Source organism: Emydura macquarii, unplaced genomic scaffold (assembly GCF_026122565.2).
Source record: "Emydura macquarii macquarii isolate MOO-44397 ecotype Brisbane River unplaced genomic scaffold, CSIRO-AGI_Emac_v2 contig_1644, whole genome shotgun sequence".
Taxonomy (NCBI): Eukaryota; Metazoa; Chordata; order Testudines; family Chelidae; genus Emydura; species Emydura macquarii.
Window position 1 is genome coordinate 2,029,395 of NW_027131781.1, and position 21,920 is coordinate 2,051,314.

The window sequence follows — 21,920 nt, forward strand, 5'->3', positions numbered from 1 at the left end:
ACCCCTCCCCCCACACCTCCAGACCGAGCCCCCCCTCCCCACAGCCACCCAGCCAGAGACCCCACACACCCAGACCGAGCCCCCCTTCTGACTCCCCAGCTACAGACCCCGCCCCTCCTCCTCCTCCCAGCTAGAGACCCCTCCCCCCACATCCCTCAGACCGAGCCCCCCTTCACAGCCTCCCAGCCAGAGACCCCTCCCACCACACCCCCGGACCGAGCCCCCCTCAGGGGCCCCTGCCACAGCCTCCCAACCCGACCCAAGACCCTTCCCCATACACCCCCAGCCCGAGACCCCCGCCACTGCTCCCCACACGCTCCCACCGCCAGGAACCTCCCCGCTCCCTCAGACTCCCAGGCACAGCGGCCCCTGCCGGGGGGGGAGGGGAGGGGTCACGCGAGCCTCGCCGCGGCCCGGCCGCAGCCCACAGCGCTCGCCTCTCCCCATCCCCTCACCCCCGCGCGCGCGCCGGCCGGGACCGCCCCCGGAGGCGGGGCCGGCCCCGTCAGTCCACCGCTATCCCGGCGTGCCCCGCGCCGGCTGGCTGGGACGCTCTCGGCGCGGCGTGCGCGCGGCGGCTGACTCACCACCCCGCCTCGCTCTCGCACGGGCTGACGGACGGACGGACTGTGCCCGCCGGACGGAGGCTCCGATCCATCCGCGGGGGCAAGATGGCGGCGGAGGCAGATTCGTGGGGTAGGTGCTGGCCGCGGGCTCGCTCCTTGGCCGCGCTCCCTCGGTCCGGGCCCGCCGCCCGGCCCCTCTAACCCGCTCTCGTCTCCCCCACAGACGCGGACACCTTCGAGGTGGCGGATCCGGTCGCGAAGCCGCTGGTGCCGACGCCGGGGGCCGGCGTGGACCGCTGGGCCGGGGAGGATGAGGAGGACGATGTGAAGGTGGGGGCCGTGGGGCGGCCGGGCCCGGCCCGGGGTGGGGCAGGGAGGGGGTCCGGCTCTGTGCGGGGCCTCCCCTGGCGTGGGGGCGGCGGAGGTGGAGCGCGCGAGTGAGCGAGCTCCGGCTGGGGCCCGGCCCGCGTGCGGGGGGAGCCGGGGCTGCTGTGAGCGGCCTCCCGGCCGGGCTCCGGTCGCTGAGGGGAAGCGGGCTGCGGTCAGGGCCCGTGTAGCCAGCCCCTGGCCTGGACGTGGAGGCGGCCATGTGTCAGTGCGCGGCTGTCCGTGCCGGCCCGGGGGTGGAGCGCGCCGCTGCGTGCCATATGGTGCTGCATGGGCCTGAGCTGCCAGTGGCTACGTTGCTTTCAGATCCGGCGGCCCCGTCCCGTGCTGGCCCCGGCACGATATTAAACACAGGCCGCCTGGGCTCGCCCTGCTGCAGGCGAGGCTGGTGGCGGGCAGGGGCAGTCGGGGCTGAGGGCGAGGGGGGCTGTCAGAACTTGGCCACATGGCGTGCAGGTGTCTCGCTGCCGGCCTCCGGAGACTCCTCCTGCCAGGGGAGGAGACGGAGAGATTTAGAAACGGCCTAATTAAAACCGATGAGTAAAACTTGTCAGGTGATCCTGTGAGGGTGGATTAGATTCAGGCTTCTTCGGGTGGTGAGACATGGCAGCATAATTCTGGCGAAATGATGCGAGTGCTGGGAAGTTGCGGGATGGGTGTAATGGTGGATAGTGATGGGGCAGATTTTTGGTCACTTGAAGTCTTTAAGATAGTATATTTAAAAAAAGCCCAATACTTTAGGTCAATCATAAGTTATTAACTTGATGTAGGAATTATTAGGTGAAGTTGTATAATTGGTGTTAAGCAATTTCATGTGCACTGAAACCTGTCTGGGTGTACTGGGTGATCAAAAGCTAATTGTCTACTCAAGATGGCAGGTCAAATAAAACTACTAGAAAACCTCTGAAATACTTTGGTAAATGGGCCACTTAAACCTAAGAACAAGTACACTTCTCAACAGGGTTGAATAAACATGGATTCCCTTCTGTAACTTCTTTCCCAGATCCAGAGCAAAACCCCTATCAGTTAAGTCTCAAAAGGTGTCTGTTGTCCCAGTAAATGGAGAACCATGTGGTTATTGCCCACATGCCACTTCAAAGCTGCTGGCAGGTCTCTCGGTACAGAAATGCTCTGGGATCTGCCAGATGGTATTCAACTATTGACCTCTTCTCTGGAGAGTCTCCCTATTCTCTGCCCCCCCGTACATGTTCCTAGCCTGAGGGAGCAGCTAGAGAAGAGGTGGGGTACAGAAGAATGACAGACTGAGGGAGGTTTGAACAGTTAAACTTGTTCCAAATAGTCCTATCTTGGCATTATCTCCTACAAGCCAGAAACTTCTTCCATCCTAGTGGTCCCTCTTTTGGCTTCCTGTGAAACTAGGCAGTCCTTTATTGTTCCTTCAGGATTAGGTAATGTCCAGAGGGTTAAAATGAGGCTTATCTACTAGAGGGGCTCCCAACCTTCCCAGACTACTGTACCCCTTTCAGGAGTCTGATTTGTCTTGTATACCCCAAGTTTCACCTCATTTAAAAACTACTTGCTTACAAAAGCAGACATAAAAATACAAAAGTGTCATAGCACACTATTACTAAAAAATTACTTACTTTCTCATTTTTACCATACAATTATAAAATAAATCAATTGGAATAGAAATATTGTACTTACATTTTACTGTATAGTATATAGAGCAGTATAAACAAGTCATTGTCTGTATGAAATTTTAATTTGTACTGACTTCGCTAGTGCTTTTTATGTGGCCTGTTGTAAAAGTAGACGAATATCTTGATGAGTTGAGGTAATCTCTGGAAGACCTCTGCACATCTCCAGGAATACACATACCCCTGGTTGAGAACCACTGTACTAGAGGATTTTGGAGTTGGTTTCACTTTATTTCAGTGTTAGTCTGTTGTATTTGAGTTTGAACTAAATAGTCTACTATAAACCTAATCTATTAAATCAGAAACAATTAAAATGTCTGAATCCAATGCAGTATAGTTCTCAGATGTTCTTCAGCAAGAAAGGTCAGTTGAGTTGGTGATGGATACCTCAGAAATACCAGATCATTTTTTTAGAACTTGTTGATATCTGCACTCAGGATCTGTCCAACTGACAGTGACTTCTGTAGAACTATATGCAACAGACTTCAGAACGATGGAAGGGTACATACTACATCTGGAATCTAGGACTCTTTGAAAGGGTCTCTGGTTCTGTGAAAGTTTATTTTATTTAAAAAATTGGCAAACTCAGTGTCCAAAATTAAGCATTGAATCATGCTTTTGTTTCAAATCACGACACTCTGAGATTGCCAGACAATCTTAGTATTGATCACTAGATGACCAAAAAACAGTTCATATTTTGTCATTTGTTCAGACATGGGCACCAATAGGAAGGCAGTTCTAAACTAGATTGCAGTAATTCATTCTCTCTAATTGAAGACTCTGGCAGTGATTTTGTTCATGTTGTGCCGAAGTACTGCTGTCTATGATAACTGACAGACTTTGTGCATGTACTGTATTTTTTAGTGCCAGAGGTGACTGAGGCTTGGGATGGTGGTCTTTTATGTAGTATAAATCTAAATAGATAAAATATATTACTTGTATTATGAAGACTTTAAAAAAAATATAAATGTCCATACTGGGTCAGACCAGTGGTCTGTCTAGCCCAGTATCCTGTCTTCTCACAGTGGCCAGTATGAGATACTTTAGAGCAGGGCTCAACAAACCCCGGGCGCCAAGTCGCCATGGCGCCTAGAAATTTTAAGTGTGGCGCCTAGTATTCCTCCGGGAGGAGCGGCCGCCGTCCTCCGGCCAGAGTGCCACTGTGCCCATGTGGCACGGCTGGGAGGGGGAAGCGCTGCAGCTGCTGTGCTCCAGCCAGGGTGCTCCACCGCTGGGCCCATGTTTTGGGAGAGGGGTGGGGCCAGGAGGGGAGAGTGGCGGCTGTGCTTTGGCCAGGGCGCCCCACCACTGAGCCCACATTGTCTGGCTCCTTAATTTTTGGGCTGGCTCCTAGCTCCAAAACAAATTTGTTGAGCCCTGCTTTAGAGGAATGAACAGAACAGGATGATGATCAAGTGATTCATCCCCATTCATCTTGTCCCAGTTTATGGCAGTCAAAGGTGTGGGAACATCATGAGCGTGAGGTTGCATCCTGACCATCTTGGCTAATAGCCATTGATGGACTTGTCCTCCAGGAACTTGTCAAGCTCTTTTATGAACACAGTTATACTTTTGGCTTTCACAACATCTCCTGGCAACAAGTTTCACAGATTGACTGTGTGTTCTCTGAAGCAATACGTCTTTATGCTTGTTTTAAAGTTTTTATGCTTGTTTCAAATTTCATTGGGTGATCCCTGATCTTATGTGAAAGGGTAAATAACAGTTCCTTATTCACTTTCTCCACCATCATTCATGATTTTATAGATCTCAATCGTCCCCCCTTAATTGTCTTTTTTCTAAGCTCAACAGTCCCAGTCTTTTTAATCTCTCCTTATATGGAAGCTGTTTCATATCCTAATTATTTTTGTTGCCCTTCTCTATACTTTTTCCCAGTTCTAATATATCTTTTTTGAGATGGGTGACCAGCACTGCACGCAGTATTCAAGTGTGGGCATACCATGGCTTTATATAGTGGCATTATGATATTTTCTGTCTTACTATCTATCCCTTTCCTAATGGTTGCTAATATTGTTCGCTTTTTTGACTGCTGCTGCACATTGAGTTTTCAGAAAGCTATCCATAATGATGCCAAGGTCTTTCTTGAGTGGTAACAGCTAAATTAGACCCCATCATTTTGTATATATAGTTGGGATTGTTTTTTCCAATGTGTGTTTGCATTTATCAACATAGAATTTCATCTGCCTTTTTCTTGCCCACTCAGCCAGTTTTGTAAGATCCTTTTGTAACTATTCTCAGTCAGCTTTGGACTTACTGTCTTGGGTAATTTTGTATCAACTGCAAACTTTGCCACCTCACTGTTTACCCTTTGCATTGGTTCCAGTACAGATTCTTGGAGGACCCTGCTTCTTATCTTTCTCCACTGTGAAAATGGGCCATTTATTTCTACCCTTTGTTTCCTATCTTTTAACCCAGTTACTGATCCATGAGAGGACCTTCCCTCTTATCCCATGACTGCTTACTTTTCTTAAGAGCCTTTGGTGAGGGACGTTGTCAAAGGCTTTCTGAAAGTATCTTAAAGTTGGACGATGTTCATGCTAGCTTAACATCACCTATTCTGCAAAATGAAGCTTAATACATGTGATAAAACAAATTGACCCTGGGAGCTCTGTAGCTTTTAAACACGCTCATTCTTCCACACACCTGACCACACTCCCTTTGGTTATTCTGGACATTGGCTTACACCAGGCAAAATGGGTAAATGTATCTCAGTGCACAGTATTTACACTAATCTTTAAAAAGAGAGTAGTGACAACTTGGATTGAAGTTTTACAGCCCCAAAAATCCTTTTGACAAAAGAGGCTTTACTTTTCACATTTTCCCTGAAACTCTAAACAGTTTACTACCTATGAATGAAGATCTGTCTAATAACAGCCACTTAATTGTTCTTCCCAGCAGTCTGCTTCTTGAAGGAAAGTAAACTATAACTGGACAAAATCGCAATCCCTCTGAAATTATAAAGACTCCTGCTTTATGTGGCTATTTTAAAATAAGACATGGTTTTATTTCCTCCACTAGTACTAAGAATACTATTGCTTAACCTCCTGAAGGGTTATGGCTTTAAAAATAAAAAGTTTAGGGTTTATTTATAGGGAGTGGGGAAAAGGAACCCTATGATGAATTATCTTGTTTATTGTACTGTGATCTGTGTTCATGTGGTAGCTGCAGAAGTTGGGAGAATCTACAGCAAGCTAGGAGGTGTTTCCTTGCTCTAGATATTTTTTCCTTCCAAAATTAGCGACTAAAGAGAAACTACAGTCCCAGTAAGCAAAAACAAAGTGACCTAAGTGTAGACCCTTTGTGTTTTCCAACAAACAGTTTCTCTTTAGGATGATTGATTATTCTTTAGGGTTTCTTATTACTGATTTAGAAGTTTTGGGATCTTGGTTTTTTATGAAAATGCTTTGATTAAAAGACTTAATGTAACTAGTGAGTTGGTGATAGATGCTGCAGAAGTTGCAAATAAGATACCCTTTTAAAATAACAGGAAATTATTCTAAAATGTTACCTGGAATACAGAAATTACCCAGAAGATATATCTGCTGCCAAGAAATTTCTGTATATTTACTCTTCGGCATTCCTATAGCTAAAGGAGCCAGAACCAGGAAACATGTTCAGGGGAACAATCTAGAGACTTCCTTGATCAATATTTCTGATAGTTCTGTTTAAAATAGCAGTAACCAGGGACTCCGACATTAGAGTATCTTGTCACTTCCCAAGAACACTATTTGTTTTTGGAACTTGCATTGTCATGAATTAAAGCTACAGTTGATTGTGCATATAGGTCTGTAGCAAGCAGTGATTGCTGCTGCTTGGGATGGGATCATGTATGTGGAAAGGGGCATTTTTTCTAACCATATGTTATAATTGGATTATTACTCATTTAGTCACTTATAAACATAGTTAACTAAGTTTGAAAGTGTTTCAAGAAATTAAACTACCTTGTAATAGTGTCAATATTGGGAATGAAGAAATTACTAAGGATGTGTCACCACTGGACTTCTCAATTGGGTAACAATGAAAAGAAGGTAAAACTCTAAAATAGGTTTCTCCTAATGAATTGTATTATTCAGATTTCTAGAGTGTAACTATAGGTGCACATCCTGAGCTTTGGACACCTATCCCATAAATAAAAAAATCAAAAAGACTGCCCATAAATGTATTGACTTAATTCCAGTCCCCCCAGCAGCCTTAGAGAAGTGCGGGAGGCAGGGGCATATAGGGTAAGATGGGTTTGGCAGACCAAGGTGAGGCAGTGAGTTCTGAAACTGGATCTCATAGAAAATGCTCTGCTAGCAGATCCTTCTGATTCATTTAAAAATCTTGATTGCCCTACTAATCTGAATTGTGGCAGTATGTCACTAGGAGAGAGAGACTCACTTGTACCACCAGGTCCTAAAACCTTTAGGGCTTTCTGTTTTAAAATGCTTTGAATGCCACCCAGAAGTTTCCTGGAAGCCAATACGGATGATGGAGCATTTGTCTGATATACTCCCAGTGTTCACATCCACTTAACAAGTGGGTTGCAGTATTCTATGCTAGCTTCACCTTCCAAATTGTGTCATGGGGAAGCTCCCTGTAGAGTGCCTCACAGCAATATAATGTTGAGATGACAAGACATGGATAATTGTGGCAAGGTCTGCATTGGAGAGGAAAAGTCACTCTTCTGGGCAGGCACAGATGGGAAGAAAGCACTCCTGGCTGCAGCTCCATGGTGGCTGAGGAGTAGCCCAGGTCTAAACCCCTTAGGTGTTTGCCTGTCTTACAGTGATTGCATTCTTTCCATAAAGAGTGCTGAGATAAACCCTGCGAACTCTTCCGATGTTTCTCGCAGCCTGCCGAGATTCTCAGTCTTGTCTGGATTAAATCTCAACTTGCTCTCATCTAGGCACCATATGATTTGTTCCACTGTTCTAGCTGGGTCAGGTGTGATGGAGATGTTGTGCTGTTGGTCGTCATCCTGCTAAATACACAGCAGCCCATATGTCCTCACTAACCCTCTCCGTAGCATCATATTCATGTTGAGTCAGAGGTAACCATAGGCTCCTGTGGTGCACCATGAGAGAGACAGCAATTGGGGCAGAGGACCCTTGCCCACAACTCCCCTCCGAGAGGGTTCCTTAGGAAGATAAGTATAGAACTATCCAAGCAGCTTCAACCAGAACCATTATTGTCTGCAAATGAGTTTGCAAAATCTCATGGTCATAGCACCCTACTTCTACATGGAGATTTCACTCCAACCGCACTCTTTTAGAAAGGTTATATCTGTGAAGGACAGGATCAGATGAGAAACAATCTGTAAACAGCACTCTCTGCAACAGTAATGAAAGTAGCTGTATGAAATAAGTGTAGCTGATAAACGCAGCATTGTTGTAGTTGGGTTGGTCCCAGGATACTAGAGAGGTGGATGAGGTAATATCTTTTATTAGACCAGCTTCTGTTGGTGAGAGACAAGCTTTTGACCTTACACAGAGCTCTTCTTCAGGTCTGTGTAAGCTTGAAAGCTTGTCTCTCTCATCAGCAGAAGTTGGTCCAATAAAAGATAATTCCAGAGACAGGGTGTGTGAGGTAATGATAGACAGATTACTCTGATCCGAGGTAATGACTGTTGTTACTGAAAATTCATGTCAACTATTTGAAGTGGACTGGAGAAGCTAGAATCTGTCTTACAAGTACCAGTTCATCTACAGGTCTTAAATGAGTTAATTTGGGTGTCCTGGTACTTGGATCATCAAATCACAGTTAAAGAGCGAGATCTGCTATCTGAAGTATTTTGCTTATACTAGTGGTTAAAGTGAGGTATTGATAGAAGTTAGTCATTAGTTTTGATGCTTAGTTCCATTATTGTCAGGGCATCAAATAAACGTAGCATAGCGGTAAGAATGTAATCCTTGAATTTTACAATTGCTTAGTTTACCTAAATGGGTGATGACTAGATCAGTTAGCTTGACATTGATCCCAGGCAAAATTATGAAAAGGTTGATGCAGGATGCAGCTAGTAAAGGAATGTCTATGTTGCAGCTGGAAGCGAGCCTCCCAGCCTGAGTAAACAGACTCGTGCTAGCTCAGATCCAGTTAGCGTGCTAAAAATAACACTGAATGTTGTGGCTAGGGTGCCAGCTTGGGCTGTCCAGCCCTCCTGACTACCTGAGTCTGAGCTTGGGTGGCTAGCCTAAATCTCAGTTGCAGCAGCAATGTCCATACTGCTATTTTCAGTGTGCTTGCTTGTGTTGAGCTAGTGCAAGTCTAATTACTCAGGCTGGGAGGTTTGCTACAAGCTGCAATGTAGACAGAGCCAAAAGGATTAAGTATGGTTATATACTGATTATTGACATGATTTGCGGGAAAACAGGCCAGGTCAAACTTGGTATTATGTTTTAAGGTTACAAGTGTAGCTGATAAATGTAATTGTGTTGACGTACTTAGATTTCCATAAAGAGGCTGACTTAGTACTGCATAACACTCTGACTACAACATTACCCTTTACAAAATCAAAGCAGCACAGATTAAATGCATTAAAACTGATCTAAAATAATTTTAAATGGGGATCCCCATCCAGTGGGGCTACTCTGAGCAGAATCCTGCAGGATCTATTCCTGGCCCAATCAATTCAATATCTTAAGATCTGAAAGAAACTATAAAACCACTGGTGGCAAAGTTTGTAGTGACACAAATTGGTGGAGTATTGAATAATGACAGGTTAGTTCTATAGAACAATCTGGATGTCTTGGTAAGCAGGATTTACTTGAACAACATGCATTTTAATGCATGAATCATACACCTAGGAATAGAACCTTGGTCACAATTATAGAATGGGGAACCGTATTTTGGAAGGCAGTGACTCTGGGATCAGCTGAACGTGAACTAATGTGCATTGGCTAAACTAATGCAATCCTTTGGTGTAAGCAGGTGAATACTGAGTAGAGGTAGGGAGGTGTTCATACCATTCCATACGGCTTTAGCGAGACCATTACTGGAGCTTTAAAAATGATGTTGAAAAAATTGAAAGGGGTTCAGAAAAACTACATGAATGATTTGAGATTGGGAAAACATGCTTTTTGGTGAGAAAGTGAAGAATATCAGTCTAAGAGGTGACTTTACTATCAGAAATCTCTTCTCTATAGTTAACAGTTCTTTAATCTAGTGGAGAAAGGCGTAACAAAATCCAGTGGTTGGCAGTTAGTGAAACAAATTCAGACTAGGCAGGGTGCAAATTTTTAAGTCAGGGTAATCTACCATTGAAACAACTTCTACTAGGGACATGGTGGATTCTCCATCATTTGGAGTCCTTAAATTAAGATTGAGTGATGTTCTAAAAGATAAGATGTAAGTCAGCCAGAAGCTATGGATTTCATGGTGGAATTACTGGGAAAAATTCTGTCCTGTGGTATGCAGGAAATCAGAGTGATAGATATGAGAACTGGGAACTGTAAGGGGTTCAAACGGCTATTGACTGTACTAGACAGACAATAAGTGTTAAGTGGGGTTCCAGGGAGTGGTTAATGCAAATTGCACAACTCCAGCTATGTAAAAACCTAGTCTTTTGAAGCTATGCCCTGGGGAGAGGACCACTGAAGGGTGATTACCTGTTCACTGGGACTGGAGATGAAAGGCCTGAGCTGTATAAACAACTGAACTGTCCAGTTGGGGTCTGGTTCCTGATCCCATAATCTGTACTTTTAACCAGGGAGATGGCAAACCCAGTTGTGGCGTTTGAGAGACTGATTCATAGGAGTGCCTTATGTTGGGGTTAGGGGTGACCTTTGGTAAGCTTTTAGAATCATAGAAGATTAGGGTTGGAAGGGACCTCAGGAGGTATCTAGTCCACCCCTGCTCAAAGCGGGACCAACCCTAGCTAAATCATCCCAGCCAGGGCTTTGTCAAGCTGCACCTTAAAAACTCTAAGGATGGAGATTCCACCACCTCCCTACGTAACCCATTCCAGTGCTTCACCACCCTCCTAGTGGAAAACTTTTTCCTAATATTCAACCTAGACCTTCCCCACTGCAACTTGAGACCATTGCTCCTAGTTCTGTCATCTACTACCACTGAGAACAGCCTAGTTCCATCCTACATGATGGAACCCCCTTTCAGGTAGTTAAAGGCTGCTATCAAATCCCCCCTGCAGACTAAACAAACCTAGTTACCTCAGCCTCTCCTCATAAGTCATGTGCTCCAGCCCTTTAATCATCTTTGTTGTCCTCCGCTGGATTTTCTCCAGTTTGTCCATATCCTTTCTGTAATGGGCGGGCCCAAAACTGGACACAGTACTCCAAATGTGGCCTGACCAGTGCTGAATACAGGGGAATCATCACTTCCCTCAATCTGCTGGCAATGCTCCTACTAATGCACCTACTAATATATCTTTAGCCTTCTTGGCAATAAGGGCACACTGTTGACTCATAACAAGCTTCTTGTCCACTGTAACCGTAGCATGTGTAGGGTTCTGTTGGATTTTTTTTCTGTAATGCTTTTGCCCCATGCATCTTGCTTTGTGAAGGCTGGCTGTAAACTGGTGTACATTGTTGTAGCCCATGGAGAAAGAATTAACCACAGGTGCTCGCTTGACCCTGGTCAGACCTGCTGGAAAATCTCAGTGAGGTGCAGAGGGGATTGCAAGCCTAAACTCCTGGTCTGAAAGGAGAGATGCAGGTCTCTGCCCTGAGAGTGTTGTTGGCTGGGAAGCCTAAAACCTTAACTGAATGCCTTCAAGGAAGATCAGGAAGGGGATCAAAGGTGCAGCTAACCCTGAAACTGACAGATTAGATGATTATAATGGTTCCTTTTGCCTTAACTCTGTGGGTGCTCCTGTCACATGTATTGATAGTCTGTCATCCATCCCTCTGTTGCATTAAGTGGTATGACTGTAATGGCAGCATTTGATATTTTTAAACCCTGATGGGTACTAAGTGGCTTATGTTCAGATTTAATCACCAAATAACACCACTGCTACTACCAGAGCTACCTCCCATCAGAGCTCTCTGCCCTGCTTCTGTAATGCTTAATTTATGCTACAAAATCCATTTTCTGCTAAGCCTCTCTTGTTTCTGGGGACGGATGTGCTATAGGGAAGAATCAAATCATTCTAATTTCTTATCAGATAATGTCTACTCATAAAATAATTTTTTATTATAACAATGAATTTTTACTCTGCAAATTGATTGTGGCAGTTTTTTGTCTTGCTTCTGTAACTGTGAGCATGAGCTTGTCTGTTACTGTGAAATACAGTGAGTGTTCAAAACAGCTACCTTCTTTTTATGGAAAGGTGTTAATGAAACATTTCAATTAATTCTCTAAAACAGTGGTTCTCAACCGGTGGTACGATGGTACGCCAAAGAAGGCTGGGTGGTACGTGAGCCGTACTGCGCCGCCAAATCCCCTGCCGCCAGCAGGGCCCTCCCACCCACCCTTGCGGAACTGTGCCGCCAAAAAGGGGAAACGGTGGAAGGGTTCCGGTGGAGGGCATTGTTCCTGCCATGGAGCCCGCTGCGAAACCCCGCTGCCGCCGAAGGGCCCCCCCCTTTTTTTTCCTCCCTCGAGTGGTACTCGGGTCAGGAACAGTCAGGTCAAGTACCACTTGTACCTGACCCGAGTGGTACTGGGGGGGGGCGGGGGGTGAGAACCACTGCTTTAAAAGAATGCCCTAATTTTATCACTTTTGTGCTGTGATCTAATTGACTGGGTTGGGGAGTAGAAGTGGAGTGTGGACAAGAGAGCAGCGTGAGGAGTCTGCCACAACTGTTTTTTCTTTCCGCACAGATACCTTTACTGGTTCAGAAGTAAGATTTAAATACTGATAACTCATACTCCTTCCTGTTTGGTAGGATAACTGGGATGATGAGGAGGAGGAGGAGGAAGAAGAAAAAGAGACAGAGATAAAACCAGGTGAGGACTTGGGAGGCGCACACTTCATTGTATATAGAACCAAGGAAAACACTTGATTCTGTGCACCAAGTGTATGAACTGTGTTTATGGGACACAATAGACCCAGTGTGTTTGGCTTATTAGTGACAAAGTGCATCGTTTTTCACATTAGTTACATCTGGTTTCTGAATTGGCTTTCGGTGTTTTTTCCCCCATGTTATAACAATGTTCTTTGTGCACTAGACTACTTAAAAGAGGCTTTGTTGTTCGTTGTTTTACAGAATCAAAAGTTTCAGAAAAGAAGAAAATAGCAGAAAAAATAAAAGAGAGAGAAATGCAGCAGAAGAAAAAGCAAGAGGAGATTAAAAAAAGGGTAAGACTTCAGGGTCAAGACGTTAGCTGTTAATGGGAAAAGGAAGTCTTGCTTATTGTTTGAGTCTAGAAAAAACAAATGTAATCTCAGAATTAAAGCACTGTTACTTATAACTTACCCCCTACCATAAAGTTGTCACCCTGTTCTTCTAGTGAAGAATAGTCCTGATGCAGTCTGCATAAGAACTTGAACATCGAAGAGTTTGAAATAGTACTTATCATATTTCCATCCTTTTTCTAAGTGTGTACATTGAGGTCACAATACTTACCATTGTATGAAATTACTTTTGAAGAGGGTTTTGGTATTTTCTGCTTGTAGCATGCTTGTGGTTATTAGTATTTCTACGTGAAATGTTTAAACACAAGTTTTAGGCCTACTGTTAAGAACAGAATGCTTGCCCTTCAGGAATAACTACTTCAAACAGAAGAATACTGTTCAATTAGCTAGATGAAATAACCTCACTTCTTGCAACAGCTCCATTCATGGGCAAGAAATGTAATTCACTTGCCACCAATGTAAACTGATGTTATTTGAGGACTTTTAGTTAAATGGGTTGCTTATGCATGGTTAGTAACAATGACCAAAACCAAAGACTTGCCATGGGTCAATCAATCTACTTTGTATACTGTTTTTTTTTTTTTTTAGTTAGAGGCACCAGAGGAACCTAAGGAACTCACACCAGAAGAACAGTTAGCAGACAAACTACGGCTAAAGAAATTACAAGAGGAGGCAGATCTTGAGTTAGCAAAAGAAACATTTGGTAAATATGGATATGCCTAATCCAAACAAGCAGTTGGTGTAGTTATACTATGACAGAAGTAATGTAGAAAGTTAACTAATCATTCATTCAAATCTAGCTTTCAAATATAGCAGTATATTGATAAAAAATATGTAGGACTGCTGTGATGTTGTTCTTTCTTTTATAACAATATCAGGATGAAACTTGGCATTCGACTAAAGCTAATTAATAACTTGTTCCTCTCTTCTTTTAACCAGCACTTTAGGGTTTTCAATAACTTTTTTAAAAAAAAGATTGACAGTTCATAGGTAAGAATTGATGTCTTTTGGTGTTATGAGAATCTTTAAGACATGGTATGTTTGGGGAAACATCCGGTGACACGTGTTGTGTAACTGTCAGAATTAGTTTTGTTAATTTGGATTCAGATGTTACAAATGTCACAATGGATGTGAGCTATGCTGATATCAACCAGAAGTTTGTGTTCAAACAACTTGTCTGTTTATATCTGGAAGTATACATCATAATGACTCTAATTTCAAGCACCAGATACAATTTAGTGTCTACAGATGTTCTCTTCTGCCTACAAGTGTCTATAGCATCTGCTTGTAGGAAGTTAGATAGGGATGCATTACCTGATTCAACTTCCCAGCCAATAGTCAGTCACCTTTTGTATGAAGGAGGAGTAGCCTCTAAGGCCTTGTCTACACTAGCATTTATGCCAACAAAACTTTTGTCACTCAGAGGTCTTAAAAAGACACAACCCTGAGTGACATAAATTTTGCTGACATAAGTGCTTGTGTAGCCGCGTTACATCAACAGGAGAGAGCACTCCCGCTGACATGATAAAACTACCTAAACAAGTGGCGGTAGCTATTGCAGTGAGAGAGCGTCTCCCACCAATGTGGTGCTGTCCACACAAGCACGTATGCTGGCAAAACTTGTGTCACTCTGGGGTGGGTTTTTTCATGCTCCAAGTGTCAAACGTTTTGCCAGCATAAGTGCTAATGTAGACAAGGCCTAATTGTCTGGGGTGCTCTCCAGAGTGCAGCCAGATTACCTGTCAGATTGGGCTAGGCTTTCTGAGGGGTGGCTCAGCATCAGTCAAGTGCGTTTTAGTTTGGTCAAACTATGACCAAACATATGCTGAAAAAGCAGTGAAGTCGGTGGAAGGGTGTTTGGCTTCTAAGGGCAGTTACAAGAGTGGTAAATTTAACTAGATTGGGGAACTCGCTATTGTTGTATGCTTTCCTGACAGAATTGGCAAAGTATTGATTTTTGGACAATGTGTGCCTTTATGTTTGAGGAATAAACTTCCTTACAAACAGGATTGATTGATTGATTGATTTAAATCAAGGTGATTTAAATTGAGGCTTTCCATTTGGTGACTGAAATCAAGTATTTTAACCAACTTTTTCATTTGTACTTGTTTTCTAAAGAGAGGTGCATTCTCATTGGTTAATGTACCATTAAAACACGTTGATTTACAACTAAATGGAGCCTTTACACTAAATTTGGTACATCTTTTTGCTACCTAGGAGAGTTCACCGTACATTCATCTTAACAATTATATAGCTTAATATTTTCAAATTCTCTAACATGTACAGTTAATGTTAGAAAATGATGAATTATATATTGCTTGTTTACTAGATAATTAACATTTTGCTTATGATTTGTGTCCAGCTGAATTAGGAGGGTGACTGGGATTTAGACGGACACACAACAGCATATAAAACTGATTTTTATTAAACAAAACAAGTCCTTAATAGCTCATGACCCGTTGTACCATATTTATAAAGCTTGACCTCAAAAGTTGGATGTTTTTCCACTGATTCTTTCTTTATGTAGAAAAGCAGCCTTTAACTCAAAGTACTTGACAGATGCTCATGGATACAACATTTATTTTTATTTAATTTTTTGAGATTATAAATTTAGGCCTTAATGTCATTTGTATATTCAGATTTTATTTGAATAGGTTTATTTTTAGAAAGAGAACATTATAATTTAAATAAACCCCAATATAAATAAAAATGGATATTTTTCCACCCTGTTTACAAAGTGAATTATGCTGTGTGTTTAATACAGCCTTCATGGGTTTTGGGTGTGCTTTCACTTGTATTTTTTCAGTGAGTTTCTTCAGAAATAATCCAGTCTGCTTTGGTTTGGAAAAATCGCAGTCCTAATAGTCAATTAAAAAAATTCCAATTAAACCTAGTACACAGGGCTATAAGGAGAAAATACTCTCTTCAGTCCTGTTGCAGAGAATAGGTGGTTCAATACAACTCATGGGATATGTAGCCTTTCACTTAAATTACTAGTTCAAATTGTTAGTAACTGAAGTTGTTTGGACTCTGCCATGTAAGAGCTGCTTAATGTGAAATGAGTTGACAAGATTCAGTTCAAGTCCTAGCGATGCTGGCTGCCTTGTTGATCGTTTCAGCTGAGGTGAGGGACTGAAGAGGAATGGAGATGAATTACCCATTCTGTGGCTAGAGGGTTTATCTAGTGTAGTCAGTCTGTGACCATCCACATAAACTACAATTAAAGGCACCGGTATTTTCCCTGATACTATGTTTTTCCCTGCAGGTGTAAATAATACTTGTGGAATAGATGCCATGAATCCTTCTTCAAAAGATGACTTTACGGAGTTTGGCAAATTGTTAAAAGAAAAAATTACACAGTATGAAAAATCTCTACATTATGCCAGTTTTTTGGAAGCATTAGTTCGAGACGTATGTATTTCATGTAAGTCTTTACTTCAAGTGTGAGATTTCCTAGCATATTCCATAGTAGGGTTAAGTAGCAAACACATTTATCAAGTAAAACTGAATGGGGATTTATGCAGTCCTACATTAAATGATGCACTGCTACCCCTACCAGAGACTATTTTTGACTAGTACCTGACTGAGAATCAGTATCTGCATGCTTTTCATCTTTTAATGCAGGAAGTATTTCCTCTATGGGACTGATCTTCTCTGAATGTTCCTGTCAGTTCAGGATAGTCCACTTAAACATACAGGCAATTTTGTACTGACGTAAGTCTTATGCAGAACCTCTATTCAAGAGGAGGAAAAAGCTCCCCAATCTATATAATAGCTCAGTAGAGGACTGAGTTACAAACCTAAGTTCGTATAAAGCTGGAAATTTGAAGCAGTTTAAGTGTTTAATTCCAAAACATAAGCGTCTGTTGAAATAAAACTACCATTGATTTGTTTTCACTGCTTTGGTTGGCTGAGGTACTTGGTGCATAATTCTGTTTTGAGACTTCCCTTTTTCCCATGCTTGTACATGCTGTCCTTTAGAGTAATGGCAGTTGGATATTGTGACTGGTGCCATATACAGTAAATACATCGTGGGTGGTTGGCCTACTGCAACGGATATTGAACTGCTCAATTGGAGTCCAAATCCTGTAACATGAAGAATTGTCAGTGTTTGAGCATTAAGTGCATGTAACATCCCACTCCCCAAAAGCCTTCAAACCTGTCTTTAGGCAAAACATTTGACCTTCAGGCACAAACAGTTGACCATATGACAAATCTAGAGGCATAATGTGCTCCTCAAAGTTTTAACCAGAAAGGATCACCATGTAACCTAGTCTGATCACCTGTATATCATGGGCCATCACCTAGCACCTGCCCACTAAACCCAACAAGAAAATTAGACCACGGTATTACAGTCCATGGGAGACTAGACAGGTAAGAATAGGAGGGACTCAAGCCCCAGGGCTTGAGGCCCTGCAATGGCAGGAAAATGATTGAGATATACCCAGATATACCTGGCAAGTGACCAGTACCCCCCAGGGGAGAGGAAGGTGAACCCCCCAAGATTTCCCCCAGTCTGACCTGGAGGAAAATTCCTTCCTGACCTCACATATGGCAGTCGGTTAGACGAGTGTTTCCCAACCAGTGTGCCAGTGTGTGCTGTCAACCCCAAAGAGGTGTGCCAGGGAATTTTTTGAAAAAATACATGAGAACAAGGGGGCAGGGAGGCACCTTCTGATTGGCTATTTACCTCACTGCCCCAAGGGCAGAACAACCAATCAGAGTTCAATCTCCCTCTCTTCTCTCCCACTCCCCCTGTGTGAACAATGGGTTGGCTCCTCTGCCCCTCTCCTGCAGCTGCCAGCTGGGGAGGGGGAGAAGAGCACCTGGAGCTTGAGGTGTGCTGTGGCAGAGAAGAGGTTGGGAACCAGTAAGATAGACCCTTAGGATGTGTGCAAGAACCAGCCAGCCAAGCACCTGAGAGAGAATTCTCAGTGCCATCTCAGAGATCTGGCCCACCTTGCCCAATGTCCCATCCCCAGCCATTAAAAAAGAAAAACTGGGGAGCGGGGGGAAAATCATTTGCTGATGCCTGCCAATGTCAGGCTGAAACCTTGAAGCATAAGCTTTAGAAACGTACAACATAACTGTGTCCAGATGTTGGCCTCCTATATTTATTGATTATTAAGTTGACCTTCTTACACTGCCCCATTACACAAGTTATCAAGGAGATGTGAAATCCTAGATTGTGATGCTGAGGATCAAGATTGCCCTGCGTGTATTTCACTATTAACAATGAGATTTTTACTCCAACCAAAGGATAAACTACAGACATAAATCTTCACTTATGGGATTTTAGAGGATTTGATGATTATTGGAAGGCTCTCTGAAAACAATATTGGTTGAAGTCTAATTTTTTTTCCTCTCTGTAGTGGAAGTTGATGATTTGAAAAAGATCACAAATTCTTTGACAGTGCTATGCAGTGAAAAACAAAAACAAGAAAAGGTAAGACTTCTGCATTTTTTTCTATACTGTCTTTCAGTAACTTGCATAATACCAATATCCGCTGTGTGCCTTCTATAAATCTAAGGGATCTAGGTTTTGAATTCAAATGTGCTTCTGACTTAACACAATTACACTTGTTAATGAGAGATAGTTGAAATGGAAACTGATTTGGGATATTGTCTTAGGGCTAAACTTGGGAATGTCCCATAAACTTAAATAAGTGTATTCATATAAAGTAAGCACTATTTTGCCAGTAATCTCTAGCCCCATCCCGTCTCATCTTTGCACTGATCGCATTCAATTTTTTTGCCACTGTGCTGCAGTAGAAATGGATGTGGAGGTATCCAGTTGTCCTGGAAATGTGGGAGAAGCCTATATTTTAGTCAAAACCAGAAAACTAAGATCAGTTAAATGTGTTTATGGAAGTAATTTAAATCTTTGTCCTCAACCTTTAATAAAACCAAGATCAATGTGATCAGAGTGACTTAACAGCAGATAACTGAACTAGATCTTGTGTGTTAGTATGCCTCTGTGCGCCATACAACTTAAGTGAAAAAAGCAATGAGTGATAACATTGTATCAAATTAAAGTATATTTGGTGCTTTGTGATGATACAAATTGTGTAAAATGTTTTCTGTGCAAAAGTTATAAAATTAAATTTGCTCGGGAATTACCTAGCTAAATGTCAATGAGACGAGTTTTAAAAAATAGCTAAATGGACATTTTATCTGGCACATCCAAGCCATATTGTCCAGCAGATAATTGAAATGAGCCTGGTTTCAAAACTTATACTGGGGAGTTCTTGAAGGAAGCAACCAGCTTCTGGACCTTCAATGCAAATATTAAGTGCTCCATAAATGCTCAATTCTGCTACTTTGTACCCTCAATTGGTGGGTGATTGGAAACACTTTCTAGGCACTTAGAGGCACATTCCCCAAACTGTTCTAGGGGCAATTTACATTAAACCGTTTAGTTCAAGAGAAGATTGACAGTGTAAACTTGGCCATAAACTCTCTTGTGTAGAGTGATATTGAACTAATTTTGCATTTCTAATAGACCTAGACTTTAGACACATGAACTTCCCCTTCTGTTTACAAAGCTGAGAGAAAGGCAGATGCCAAGGTGCAGTTGTGGCTGAATGTAGTTATGCTGTTGTGCTTCACTGCTGGTTTTTGGATTTTGGCAGCTAAATTTCAAGCTAAACTTGACATTTTTTTATAAAATCTCAGATTTGGACATCAGGTATGTCTTTGTTATAGATAACTTTTCTTTTTTTATTAATCCTTCTCTGCCTGCTGTCTTTGATGCCCCATCCATTGACAGAGTTACCAAAGTGGTTAATATTAGCATGCAAGAAATAGCTTGCACCTCAGTTTAGTAACTCTGAGTCGCTATTGGGGATATTAATTTACAATAATGGAGTAAGCTCCCAACATATAATTTGTAAGTTCTCTTGGCTGAATCATGCTTCATTTTTTTTTTAAGTCAACCAACCAAAAAGACCATACGCAAACAGAGCTTTTACCTTAAAAAAGAGCCAGAGATTCCATAAATTCACTAGGGACTTTACATGGAAGGTGCTCTGATACTATGGTGATGGACAGCCATATAAACCCTAAAATAAAGTTCCCTTCCAACTAAATCACTAACAATAGAAAAATGAACCTCTAAAATCTTGCATTTAGACAGTGCCTCTCCTCCTGCAGGATAGCGAGCTTTGAGCTGTATATAGTGTAACAAGTTTGGTGAAATAGGATGAGTGTTTCAGTGTACCACAGAGTACATGCTGCTATTCTGATTAAGTGTGTCCGCTAGAAATTGAGTGGCTTTGCCATGAACAAGAGTGAAGTGTGAACTGAAATTCAGTTTCCTCTGGGTTGAAATTCAACAGCACCAGCGCACACTGATATTAGGTGGTAGGAAGTGAACACTTTTCCAACTACAGATCAGCAATGCAGGGGAGAATAAGTGTCTGGTATTCAGTTACCCACATAGGAAACTGCCAGGATCCTAGGGTTAATATCCATCATATATTTTACCATCTCTTCTAGGAAAATAGCATGTTACTTCTAACTTTGACTCTAAAGTAAACCAAAGCTTTTTTGGTCTTTCCTCAGCAAAGTAAAGCCAAAAAGAAGAAAAAAGGGGTTGTGCCTGGAGGTGGTTTAAAGGCCACGATGAAAGATGATCTGGCAGATTATGGAGGATATGATGGAGGATATGTACAAGATTTTGAAGACTTCATGTGACATTTATCTTCCCTGATGTTGTCTTTCTGTTGCCCGTAATCCCTTAAACATGTAGCACAACTTCTTTTCCTTTAAACTCTGCCAAATGCTACAATCAAAAGTGCAGTATCTTTGTGCTGGTTATTTAACCCTTTGACAGGGTGGTGCTAAAGCATTGGGATACCTGTCTGGTCAAGGGGTTAAAATGATGAAACTCAATTGCTATATAAATCACAGGAAAAAAAAAACAGAATTCTAATAATGTTTTTAATTGTTGCTATCTAGTTTCATAGTAACAAAACCACTAAATTGGACATCAATTTCAGCAAAGCAAAAGTTGTATTATTACCAGCACAGTTTAGTAATACAGCCTTAACTGTATCTCCTTGAATGATTTATCTTGTGAACAAAAGCAGTTTGCAGCAAGGGCATGGTGTGCACTTAGTATTACAATTGCTTGGTCTAAGTTAGAGCTTGAGGTTTTTTTAAATAATTGTGAATGGGACTGCGAACTTCAAAGTAAGGATACTGCACCTGGAAATTCATCACTTGATCGATACATCCACTCTTTCAAAGTCTGACATTTAAAATAAAACTTATTTTGGTCAGAACAAGAAAATAGTCCCTTATTGCATTTGAAAAATGACTTGTGGTATCTTGAGTATAAGCAATCTAGTTTACATTTATCTGAATATTTCTACTAATGCAGCTGTACGGGTTGGTTATTCTTTAACAGTTAACTGCCTGGTTTAAGTGTCTGAGAAAGAAATTTCCTTTTCTCATGGGCTGTGATAGAACTTTCACAGGACTTTGCCATTTTCTTTCATTTACAAAAACCTGCTTAGCAAACTGCAACAGTTACTACAGTTGGGCAAATTGTTATGTTAACAATTATGACATCTGCAATGTTTTATAAAGCAACTAATTTAATAAAATCACTATTGTGAGGACTTCAGAGCCTGTGTATTGGGAGTACTTATTTTAGTGTTAACTAAGCTCTAGCACAGTGTCTCTGGGCCACCTAGCTATGCTGACAGGAGAATTCTCTTGAAGATAAAGAGGGCGGGTTAACTTTCTTGGCTCACTGCCTAATAGGAGCAAAACTTCAGCCAGAGGCTGGTTACAAAATGCAATATACTACTGGTGTAGGGTTCAGGTCTTCCTGCCTTTCACAATAACAAACTTGCTGCCTTGACCTGATCTTCACATGCCCCTTAGAGAACCTCTACTACAACCCCAGAGCAGCTCGTCCCTATGCTATGCATATTCCGTTTCTTGATGTGGCTTACTTTACTATTCCAAATCAGTGAACCTTGAAATTGG

General features: G+C 42.3%; 1 protein-coding gene across 2 annotated transcripts; it reads left to right on the top strand.

The window, feature by feature from the left end:
- Positions 1-526: 526 nt before the first annotated feature.
- Positions 527-21,552, top strand: EIF3J (eukaryotic translation initiation factor 3 subunit J). 2 transcript variants are annotated; one of them, XM_067555454.1, is made up of 8 exons: positions 527-696; positions 790-896; positions 12,454-12,514; positions 12,775-12,866; positions 13,512-13,626; positions 16,189-16,347; positions 18,296-18,369; positions 20,487-21,552. In XM_067555454.1, the coding sequence occupies exons 1-8, from the start codon at positions 672-674 to the stop codon at positions 20,616-20,618; spliced, it is 765 nt and encodes a 254-aa protein (XP_067411555.1). In that variant the 5' UTR covers positions 527-671; the 3' UTR covers positions 20,619-21,552. The 2 variants fall into 2 exon arrangements, with proteins under 2 accessions (XP_067411555.1, XP_067411556.1); XM_067555455.1 differs by lacking the exon at positions 790-896 and having other exon boundaries at positions 549-696.
- Positions 21,553-21,920: the final 368 nt, after the last annotated feature.